Source organism: Echinops telfairi, unplaced genomic scaffold, assembly GCF_000313985.2.
Source record: "Echinops telfairi isolate 266 unplaced genomic scaffold, ASM31398v2 ScPeMD7_3;HRSCAF=10, whole genome shotgun sequence".
Taxonomy (NCBI): domain Eukaryota; kingdom Metazoa; phylum Chordata; class Mammalia; order Afrosoricida; family Tenrecidae; genus Echinops; species Echinops telfairi.
In genome coordinates this window covers 60,886,211-60,897,329 of record NW_022103899.1, presented here as the reverse complement: position 1 = coordinate 60,897,329, position 11,119 = coordinate 60,886,211, and the positions used below count along the sequence as shown (strand labels likewise).

At 55.5% G+C, this 11,119-nt stretch overlaps 1 protein-coding gene across 5 annotated transcripts in view; it reads right to left on the bottom strand.

Annotated features, from left to right (window-relative positions):
- AGAP1 (ArfGAP with GTPase domain, ankyrin repeat and PH domain 1) overlaps nucleotides 1-11,119 on the bottom strand; it is a 416,730-nt gene that overhangs the window by 307,975 nt on the left and 97,636 nt on the right. The window contains exon 1 of one of the 5 annotated variants that reach the window (XM_045295033.1): nucleotides 11,048-11,100. The exons of the other annotated variants lie outside the window; for them this stretch is intronic. Within the exon in view, the coding sequence (XP_045150968.1) occupies nucleotides 11,048-11,069 (22 nt within the window). The 5' untranslated portion in view covers nucleotides 11,070-11,100. Of the gene's footprint in view, nucleotides 1-11,047; nucleotides 11,101-11,119 lie in introns of those variants that run through there. 5 annotated transcript variants of the gene reach the window in all.

The window sequence follows — 11,119 nt, the reverse complement described above, 5'->3', positions numbered from 1 at the left end:
CTGCAGGAGGGGCTGGCCCTGGGCACACCCGAAAGGGCAGACAGAGCAGGGCAGCCCCTTGCTCCTGTGCCCAGGAGCTCAGCCTATGGACTGGGGGCACAGGTGTGCAGCATGGAGGGTGGCAGCGTGGGCACTCACAGCAGGTGCCCAGGCTCAGTGGGGGCCTGGCCTCCCCACCCCACCTCCTTCAGAAAGGGAAACAACAGATCCCCATTAATCCTCTGGCCAGTGAGACCATCCACCCAGGAATCAAATACATGAACATGCAAACTGCCCTCCCTGACTGCCGAAGCAGCTTCAGGCGACCACACGGAGGGCCATCTTCTCCATGCCAGGCCAGCGTGGCTCACCCAGGGGTCCCTTCCTCCCCAGGATGCCCCACTTCGTCAGCGGCGATGCCCTGAGCCATCAACTGTTCTATCAGAATGGCATGTCCCAAATAAAGGAGAGCCCTGTCTCTTCATCCTCGTCCCCAGGAGCGCCCTGGCGTATTCCTTCCAACATTAGGACCCCAGGAAAGCTCCCTGATGGCCTGAGATGTGAGGTGATGCCGCCCTGCCTGCTGAGAGCGAATGGGACTTGCTGCACAGGGCCAAGGCAACACAATGAACCTGAACACAGACGGCAATGGCTTCTCCCCTCCCTCTGCGGGCAGTTTGGTGGAGAACACCAGGCAGGAGCCCTAGTGGTGCAGCAACTGAAGTGCTCGAAAGAGGTCCGTGGTCTGAACCCACCAGCCACTGCTCAGATGAGGCTGCCTGCCCACATGCCTTAGAGTAAGCCTGCTCCACGGCCTTGTCTGGATTGTGATCTTGAGGGGGAATCCCCAGGCCTTTCTTCCGCAGTGCTACTGGGTGGGTCTCCATGGCCCTCCTCTCTGACCATTGACACTACTCACAGACCCAGCTAACGTACCAAACCCAAACTCACCACCATCGAGTGGATCTCAGCTCACTGCAACCCCAGGCAGACTGTCACTCTTTATAGCCGCATCTTTCTACGGAACCAAGAAAGCTAAACCGGGCTGCTTGTCCAAGGAGACCCTAGCTCCCCAGAACACTTGCCTGTGCTCTAAAGAGCAGAGAAAAGACCAGCCAGGAGCCCAGTACGGTTCCCATCCCTGTCAGCGCCTGTCCCCATGCTGTGGAGGCCAGCAGGCCGGGGCACAAGGGATGCCGAGCATGTCGGAAATAAGCAGCAGATTGAAGTGCCGTGGACACACACAGGATGGGACGCTGACAGGTTGTCTATGCCAGCCTCAGCTCTTCACACGGGTCGGTCCAGGGATGGAGCCATCGCTGCCAATTTTGTCACCTTTCTATGCCTGCCTGCTAAAGCAGAGGCCTGGCCATCTGTCCCCATCAAGACCGGAGCCCAGGACCCCCCTCAGGATCGGCTGTGCTCACATACACAGGTGTCAGGCGTCAGAACCGGCTTCACAGGGTCCAACAGCAACCCCCACCCCCGCCCAATTAAAACACCAACAAACAAAAAGAAGTGCATGACCTGGCACTGTGGTCACACACTGGGCTGCTAACGGTAAGATCAGTGGTTTGAAACCAGAAGCCCCCTGGAGTGAGAAAGACAGAGCTCTCTACTCCTGTCCAGTGACCATCACACAAACCCACGGGGCGGCTCTGCCCTGTCTGGTGGGGTTGCAAGGAGCCCAAGCCCGCTGGCTGGTGCTGGTTCAGTGTTGGAGGTCTGGGCTACAGAACATAAGCTGCTTGGGGGTTGCAATGTGAAGCGTTTGGCTGCCTGACCCAAAGGCCGAGGGTTTGGACCCACCTAGTGGCTCTGACGGGTGAAGACCTGGCAGTCTGACCCCACAAAGGTCCCAGCCCGAGAAACCCTTCAGGGCAGTTCTGGGTCACACGGGGTCGCACTGTGAGTTGAAACCAGCTTCTAACGATGAGGCAAACTCCCTCACTCATTCACTGCCATCCGTTTCTGGCTCAGGGCAACCCCACAGGGCAGGACGGGGCAGAACTGCTCCCTACGATTTCCAGGGCTGCCACTGTTAGTGGGGCTAATCGCCCCCCTTTTTCTCTGTGGAGCAGCTGGGGCATTCGAAGGGGTGACCTCACCATTAGCAGCCTGACCCACAGTGCCACCAGGTCCCCTTGACTTAAGGTAGCGGTTCTTAACCTGTGGGTCGCAACCCCTTTGGGGGGTCAAATGACCCTTTTACGTGGATCACCCGATTCTAACGGTAGCAAAATGACAGCGATGAAGTAGCAACAAAAATAATCCTATGGTTGGGGAGTCACCACCACATAAGGAACTGTATTAAAGGGTCACGGCATTAGGAAGGTTGAGAACCGCTGACTTAAGGACTAAGCGGTGGAGACACAAGAAATCTCACCAACTCGTCAATTCTTTACCTGCTGAAACCTGAGTCAACATTGGAGATGCCAAGTCTCCCTCCAGCCTTCACTCTTGCCTCACCGAAAGGGGGATCAAGGTCTCCAGACACACACACCCCCAAAAAAAACCCCATCAAGTCCATTCTGTCGCATAGCGACCCCAGAGGACAGGGTCGAACTGCTCCCGTGAGTTTCCGAGATGGTCACTCTTGATGGGGCAGAAAACCTCGTCTTTCTCTGGAGGAGCGGGTGGTTTCGAACTGCCGACCAGGGGGACTAACAGTCCATTGGTTCCTCCCAGACTGCGAAAGTCACTTCCCACTAGCACACTCCATCCTGCCCAGGACAACGAGGAGGGGCTCACTTTAGGAGCGAGACCAGCTCCAGACAGCAGGCAGAGGCAACTCTCAGACCCCACAGACGTGAGAAGAACTCTCACGTCTACAAAGTAACATGCTTGGGGGAGGGGAGGGGGGTCTTTCAGTCCTGTGGCTGCTTTGTGTCTTGTTTTTAAGCTAAAACCTTGTATCTTGAGCGACCATTGTAAAAGTGGTCCAGTTAAACTGAGCATGTTGAGCAGATGCTGGGTGAAGGACCAGGCAAGCCCTTCCGGGACGTAGCAAAGTCACCTCTACCTGCAGCCCCGCCGAAACCAGACAGCACGGTGCGGCCTCGGGGCCGGGCAGGCACTGTCCACTTCAGGGTTTTGGGCACCCAGACTGGTGCCTGAAGTGTCTGACCACCCCTGGGATGACTGACAGACCCAGCATTGGGGGGTGGGGGGGAGAGAGACAAGACACCCTTTGATGCCTGGCTCATCCTTTACCACCGACCTGCAGACAGTCAGCTGCTTGGAGGGAGAGGTCCTGGGGGAGTGGGGGTGCCGGTTTGACCCAAACACTGGTTCTTGAGCAACAATGGCATAACCTGCCCCCCAGCCCCCGTCCTTCCCACCAGATGAGGGCACGTCCCTGGATAACCTGGGCTCAGGTGGTGAGAAGGGGCCAGGCTGTCCCTTGTAGAGCTTTTGCTGGTATGTCCTGGTACTGAGTCAGAGAAGAGGACCTGTCTTGTCCTAGGAAGGCTACAGCTACTTCCTTCTCTTTTTCTTCCCTTCTCCCCCCCGCCCCCCCCCCCGTCCCATGGTTCACAAGGTCTGATATATAACTCTAGGACTGAACACCAACAGTGGAAACGAGGGATTCTACAAAAGCAGGGGCCCAGAGACCATGCGCAAATTAAAACATCCAAGGAAGAGAATTGCACTCAGGTTTCGAAAATGAACTTGGGGGGCATTCAGCCAATGGTGTCTCCACAGGTGGAGTGACGCCTGGGTGTGAATACCCCCATGGAGGTGTCTTAGGAAAGACAGCACCTCTACAGCTGTCACCTGTGCCCTTGGCCTCACGGATACCCACCTGACGTCCCCTCAGGACTCACAGCGGGAGCGTGGAACGGGGGGTGGGGTGGTCTCCTAGGCTGTAACCCTGCTGGAAGCAGGCAGCCTAGGCTTTCGCCCAAGGAGCGAGCCCCAGCCCTTTGCTTAGTGCCAGAGCACTTCAGCCCCTCGGACACCAGGGCCACATCACAGTGGGCGCCAGGTGGACCTGAAAACAAAAACAAAGCCTTTGTGGGCAGCTGGCGCTTCCCTCACAACCAGGCCAGGGCCCTCAAGCCCCACCCCTCCCCTTATAATCTGTTGGCCTTAATCCCGACTCTGGTCTGTGGTAAGCATGGCCAGTATGGGCAGAGGCAGCTGGTGGCCCCTGTTCAAACACAGCCCGTTCCCAACAAATCCCCTGCACGGCGCCTGTCCTTCCACTCAGCGTGGTAGCTCTTCTCATTCCTTTATTTGTTTCCAATTGGAATCATGGGGGAAACCCCACACACTGTAGTCTACAGGATAGTTTCTATTCAAAACAAAGCAAAGATATCTTCTTCCCAGAGTGTATTTAAATTAAAAAAAAAAACCCCACTGTGGAAATGTTACCATCTTTTCTGTTGTTGTTAAATGGTTAATGTTGCTACTGGCCATAGAGATCAGAATAAAACTCAGTGCCAGCGAGTCACAGTGACTCCATGGGACCAGGCAGAACCACCCCTGTGAGTTTACAACACTGCAACTCTTTATGGGAGCAGAAAGCCCCATCTTCCCCCCTATGAGCCATCTCTGGCAGTTTTGAAATGCTGAACTTGGGGACCACAGCCCAACTCTTAATCACTATGCCAACAGGGCTCCTTAGATCTGGATGGAAAACACAAATAAATCCACCGGTGTTGATTATAGAAACCCCAAACACTTTGGTGAAGACTCCCCTTGCCTCTGCTTGGTAAACTTCTATTCAATCGACAAGATCCAGCTCACTTTACCCCTTTGTGAAGCTCTCCTGAATGCCTGCCTCACTCAAAGATTATTGCTCTTTCTTTCCGCATCCCCCAGTCTTCTCGTTAGTCACAGTCGAAGCAGCGAGCCCCGTACCCTCAGCCCTGCAGCAAGAAGAGGAGCCAGTCACGTGGCTCTCAAGGCAGGAGGAACCCCCAGAGGATGAGATGAGATGATGATGATGATGATGATGAATGTCCTCCGGGGGGGGGGGCGGGGGGGTCCCATGAAGCTCTGACTCCATCTCCCCCAACAGACCATGATGGCTGGGGTCAGGGGCTACGCCACTCCCTCCCTGCTAGCCGGAGTGCAGAGCCCACCACAAACACCAGCAGTGCGTGACTGAGAGAAAAAGAACCGGTGCTCACACAGACCCACACCAGCACTTTCCGAACCGAAAGCATGATTTCGGAGTGTCGCCTGTGAGCTGGTGGCTGCAGATCCAGGAGTTGATACTCGACACTGCGTTGGCCCCCTCGGCCTTCCGGCCCAGCTTGTCCGGGCAAAGGAAGCGGGGCAGTGCCTCTGGGCACACTGTGACTCTGCTGTAAGCACAGGGACGTGCGGCCAGCTGGGCCTTCGAAGGTTCCCTGGCTCCCTTGGACCCGTGTCCTCAACTGCTACCTGGAGCCGCTTCCAAACAGCCAGTAAACACCACCTAGGAATTGGCCTTGTGTCCGGCACCAAAGCCCAGGATGTCCTGGTGAGAAGCTCCGCACCTTAGGCATCTTTCCAAGGACTCTCGGGGATTATTTTCAGCAGAGGAATTGAGTTTCCGGCTAACCCCGGAGACATCATTTTGGTCATTGTCTTTCGCCGCCGTTTCCTCGATTTCTGAAGCGAGGGGGTTTTGTTGTTTTGTTTTTCCCCTTTAGATGACAAAACCATGCATCTAGCCCCTCTGCTGATGCAGGATACAAAGCAGGGGATTGGAAACTGATGTGTGCCGTCTACACGAGGGGTGGATGACTCATGACCTCAGTCAGGGCTGTGAGTGACTCCCTATTAACAGAACCAATCCTCCCACCCGGCAAAGGTAGGACTGGTGGGGTAGCAGTTAAGCGTCGGGCTGCAATCTGCACGGTCAGCAGTTCAAACACGACCAGCAACACCGCAAGAGAAAGGCCCTGGGCCTTCTACTCTGGTCAACACGTACAGTCTGGGACACCCACTGGGAGTCGCTATGAGTCAGCATTGTCTCCATGGGCAGGAGTCCCACCTGGCAAAACCCAGAGCACAGCAACCGCAGTGACATCCCGTCCACTCCGACCCCTGGCAACCCTACAGACAGGACAGAACGGCCCCTCTGAGTTTCCCAGACGGGGAATCTTCTCCCGTGGAGCAACGGGTGGGTTCAAACTGCTGGCCTGTGCTTAAAGCACCCCAACATGTACATAAGGCTCTCTCTCACCAGCAAAGAACCCCTTACAGGCACATGAAGCTCTGGACAGGCCCTGGGGCTGGCTCACCCACTGCCGTGAGGGTAGGGCAATTGATGCGGTGTCCAGGCCTCATAGCAGTCTGGCTGGGCCACAGTGAGCAACCACCAAAGATGACCCTCCACCATGCGACGGATTATTTATCCTTTGCCTTTCCAGGTATGAAAGCCTGGCGTGGCAATGGATACAGTCCCGAGATACACAGGTCAGGTAACAGGACACTACCCTGGACCTGACCCTGCAGAAGTAGAGGGGGCCTTTGGGAAAACGTCTACTGGTTCGTGGTGTCCCCAGGTAGAACAGGTGGGTAACACAGCAGCTTGGAACCAAACGAGGGGAAGCTGGAATCCAGCCAGAATGAAGTGCCTCGGCAGCAAGGCTTGGCGATCTGCTTCTGAAAGAACCACATCCATCTCTCTTTGAAAACCCCGTGGAGCAGTCCCGCAGTGGCCCATCTAAGCCTGGCGGGTGGGACACCTGTGCACCTCACATTAGCTGCCCTAGGACTCTGGGGGTGGGGGATGCAGGAAGATGGGCACTGGCAGGAACTAAGAGCACCAGGGCCAGGCCCTCACTCTTTGATCCAAAGGTAGGCTGAGTGTCTCAGTGCCTCCTCCAGAATGCCTGGACTCTGAGTTTCAGAAAACAGGTTTGTGTCCACATGGAAGCCTGGGCCTTTGCAGCCGCACAGCCTCACTTCCCCAGTGCTGGCAGAACCGCCTGGGCCTGCAGCTCCCGTCATGAAGCATCTCGATGGTCCTTTTAAAGTCTTTACCCACCAGCCTGATAAACTCCAGAAACCAAATTCACTGCACCATGGAGTTGATGCCCACTCAGAGACCCTGTAGCACAGGGCACACCCGCCCCTGTGGGTTTCCGAGATGGTCACTCTTTACGGGAGTTGAAAGCCTCGTCTTTCTCCTGAGGAGCGGCTGGGGGTTTCAAACAGCTGACCTTGTGTTAGCAGCCCGACCCATAACCACTGCACCACCAGGCCTCCTCTGTCTGGGCCAGTGAGCAGAGCGAAGTCGTGTGGCCCCTCCCCAAGCAGTCACAGGTGTCCCCTCTACAGGTGCAGCCAGGAACATCTGATGACATTCTTCAGTCCCTCTGCGTAGAATTGTCTGGGTTCTTAAGGGGTTTTGCTCCCCACCGCCTGTCCAGTTTGACAGTTTCCCCAACTGCAGAAGATTTACTCTTGTGACCCACCCATGTTGAGTGGGCAGTGACACACACACACACACTGTGGCACCACCAGGGGTCCCAGGATCTGCACTGCTAGCTTTAAAAAGCAACAGAGAGGCCCCAGCGAAGACCTGCCTGTCCCAGGGGACAAAGGGGCCCCAGCCCCCTCCATACAGCATGAACTTAAAAGCACTCAAATCTATTTGCAAGCACCCTGCACACACTGATGAGCTCAAAGCGCTCACACATTCTGGCCAGCGTCAAAAAGGGCCCTGGGACCCTTTTCGTGGGGTAGGAAGGGAAGATGGAATGAACGAACAGCTCAGGGACTTGTCCCACCAGTTTCTGAAGTGTCCCTTGTGTCCCTGTGCCAGGTGTCCCCACCAAGTTCTGATTCTGATAGGCAATCAGCTCTGACAATGGAAGCTTCGTTCAGAGAGGTGGGCGTCAGCTATTGGGCTGACAAAACTGGACTGGAACTGCCCCGCAGACCTGCTTCCAACCACCAACCCCCTACTGAGTGTGTGAGGAGGTGGGGAGGATTGTAGTGTCAACTTTGTTGTGGAATCTGAGGGCGGTATTCTACAACACGCTCCATTTGTTCCCCCTGAAATCCAAACATCTCGGAGTTCTGCAAACCCACCAGACGCCGAGGGGACACGAACCCTGGGCACCTCGCTTCTGACGTTTACCTCCTAGTTTAAAAAAACTTTCTAACCCGAACTCCGATTAAGTATCACTTCAATTCTAAGTATGGCATGGGAAGCACGCGTGGAACCGCGTAAGGTGGGAGGTGACAGCAAGGGTCATCCCACTGCCTCCAGTTACTAGTGGCCTGGCACAACCGTGGGTAACCAAGCCACGGCAGGGCATTTAGAGATACCGCTGCTCCCCAACAAGCAGCTGCTGCCACTCAGACACCATCAGGCACTTCCGACTGAAAAACTGTTATTCAATAACAGAGGGAAGAAATACCACCTGGTCCTGCGTCATCCTCGCGCCTATTCTTGTTTCAACCCCTGGTTGCAGCCAGTGTGTCAATCCACCTTGTCAAGGGTCTTCCTCTTTCCACTGCCCTTTACTTGACACCAAGGAGTCTTAGGGGGCATGATGGGTTATGTGGTGGACTGATAACCGCAGGGGCAACAGTTCTACCAGCCACTCTGCAGGAGAACGCTGAGGCGGTCTATGCCTAGAAAGAGCTATTCTATCCTGTCCTAGAGGATTGGGATGAGTCAGAATCAACTCACTGGCAGTGTGGCTGGCCTGGGGGGGTTGTGCTGCTTGTACTTTATTCAGCACGATGTCCCTTTCCAGGAACTGGTCACTCCCAGTCACAGATCACAAGTCCAAAGTACATGAGACCAAGTCTCCCCATCTGTGCTTCTTCCAGACGGGTGACGGGCTAGAAAGCCCCATGGGATGGTTCTACTTTGTCACAGGGTGGGGTGGGGTGGGGTGGGGGTTGCTTTGAGTTGGGATTGAGAACAGTGGCACAAAGGTAGCTTTGTTACAAGCGGCATGAAGTGCTTTCTCTGGCAAGCATCGGAACTTCAGGGCAAAGCCAGAGGATAATACAAACCATTTCTATCAGGTCTCCACTCAGGGCCAGTAATTCTGCACTGAGCAAGATGGGCCTCAGGGGCACGCACACAAGCTGGGCACACTTCGAAAACCATGATGCTGACCGCTACTGCCAGCCTCCCTTTATACTGTGCCAGCATCCACCCACCATGTCCACCTCAAACCACTACACCCCTTCACTTGACCAGGAGAGTGACACCGGAGCTTCAGAGTAAACCGCTTTTATTCTAAGGATGCGCCTGAGTGCTGCATACTCGCCCCTGCAGGGATGCCTGTCTGGGACCCAGGCAGTTAATTACTGTTTTCTCCAAGGCCACGATAACAGAGAGACAAGCCTGCTATTAGTGGCAGAGCGGGGCCGGGGCCTGCCAGTCGGAACTTCCTCTGAACCCCAGATGGCAGCGCCAGCTTCCTGCAGGCGAGCAGCTTGGACAGATCATCTCGGGCAGTTCTCTAGTATGGTCAGAATCTGTGGGAAGGGGAGGGGAAAGGGAGCCCTGGTGGCGTAGTGGTTACACGCTGGGCTGCTAACCACAAGGTCAGCAGTTTGAAGCCACCAGCAGCTCCAAGGGAGAAAGATGAGGCTCCTTCTACTCCCGTAAAGAGTCATGTTCTCAGAAACCCACAGGGACAGTTCAGCCCAGCCCTATAGGCTCTCTCTGAGTGAGTTTGAATTTCGTGTACTGCATTCTAAAGTGGGTATTACAGCCCGTCAGCACTGGCGGGGGTGGGAGGTGTTAAAAGAATGCAACCTGAAACTTATGTCACACCTTCACGCTTTAAAAAGCTGGCAGCGCGGATCATCACTATACACTCAACTGTTTCACTGCAAACAGACCCCCCTGGATCATGACAAGTCCAGTAAAAGACCTGGGGTCTCCAGCTTACCGTGAAGATGCCTACACCAAGGGCAGAGACAGTGGGGCCTATGGACCCAGGGGTGGGCAGTTGGCTGGCAGTAGGAAACCTCCCTCTAATCAAAGGCCTTTAGCTTTATCTCAGGTCCCTTTATCTCATGCCATCAGCACTTTAATTAGCATCTTAGCAGCGGTGGTGTTAGTAATGACTTGCTCAGTGAGAGCCAGGTGACAAGTGTGAGACTTCCCTCCCTCCCCATCACACTGGAGTCTCAGGCAGGAACTACACCCCACCCCCTTCCCAATCCCATGACAATGGGGACCCTGCCTGAGGGGCAGATGGGGCAGTGCTCTGCATTTTCCAGATGATCGGATCACTGGGTGCTGCCCACAGGTTAAATGAATCTGGCCGAAGAACTTAACACACCTGTGGCCCAGGAACTTGGGCCCAGGACTCCTGCGAACACCCAACCAAAAGCTGCTAGATTCCAGCAGCTAGAACCTACAGAGAAGCCTGGGCTGCGTTTTTCAGCACGGTTGGCTGTTTTGCAGAGACTCTGCCCAGACTCGCTTTCCCAGTAAGCAGAGAGCCCTTGGGAGCGGGATGGGGGGGCTCCAGCCAGGCCAGTTCAGGGTGCAGCTAGGACCAGTCTCAGCCAGGAAGTGAGAGTGGTTCCTCTGTGGTAACTTCTGCAAGGCTACCAAAAGTCCATGGCCAGCTTAGATACTCAAAACCGGCAGTTAAGGGAAAACGGAATAATCAGCTTGGACAAGGCCACACCCTGGAAAACCTACAACCAGAAGGGCACTAGACGTGAAGGCAGGAGAAGCTGAGCAGTTCATCTGGAAGGAAAACCAGGTGAGAGTCCCACTAGCTCCCTGTGCGCTCTGCCAGTCCCACAGCCTGGCACCGTACAGGTGCCACAGCGAGTGCTGTGGCTTCCTATCAGCAAGCTGTATCAACACCTAGGCGGGCAGGGAGGAGGGGCCTCTTGGGCAGGTGCTCACTCGCCTTTGGGGCTTGCTAATCCTAGCGTAGAGAACTGGACCTCCAAGGGCCTCACCACATCCAGCGGAGGGCAGGGGCCACCAAGGAAGTTCTTGGGTGGAAGCCGCCACCTGCTGGCTTAGAAGCTTGGGGGTGGTGTGGGGGTCCAGGTAAGGCGAAGCAAGGGTTTGATCACTCAGGTGACAGCGTGCTGTGCTCCCCCCCACCCCCAGTGCCCTGCCCACCTCTGCGCGGTGAGCCGTCCATGCTCTCGGCGCTGGACGAGTGTGTGTCGGCCGGGCTGCGCCGCAGGCTGC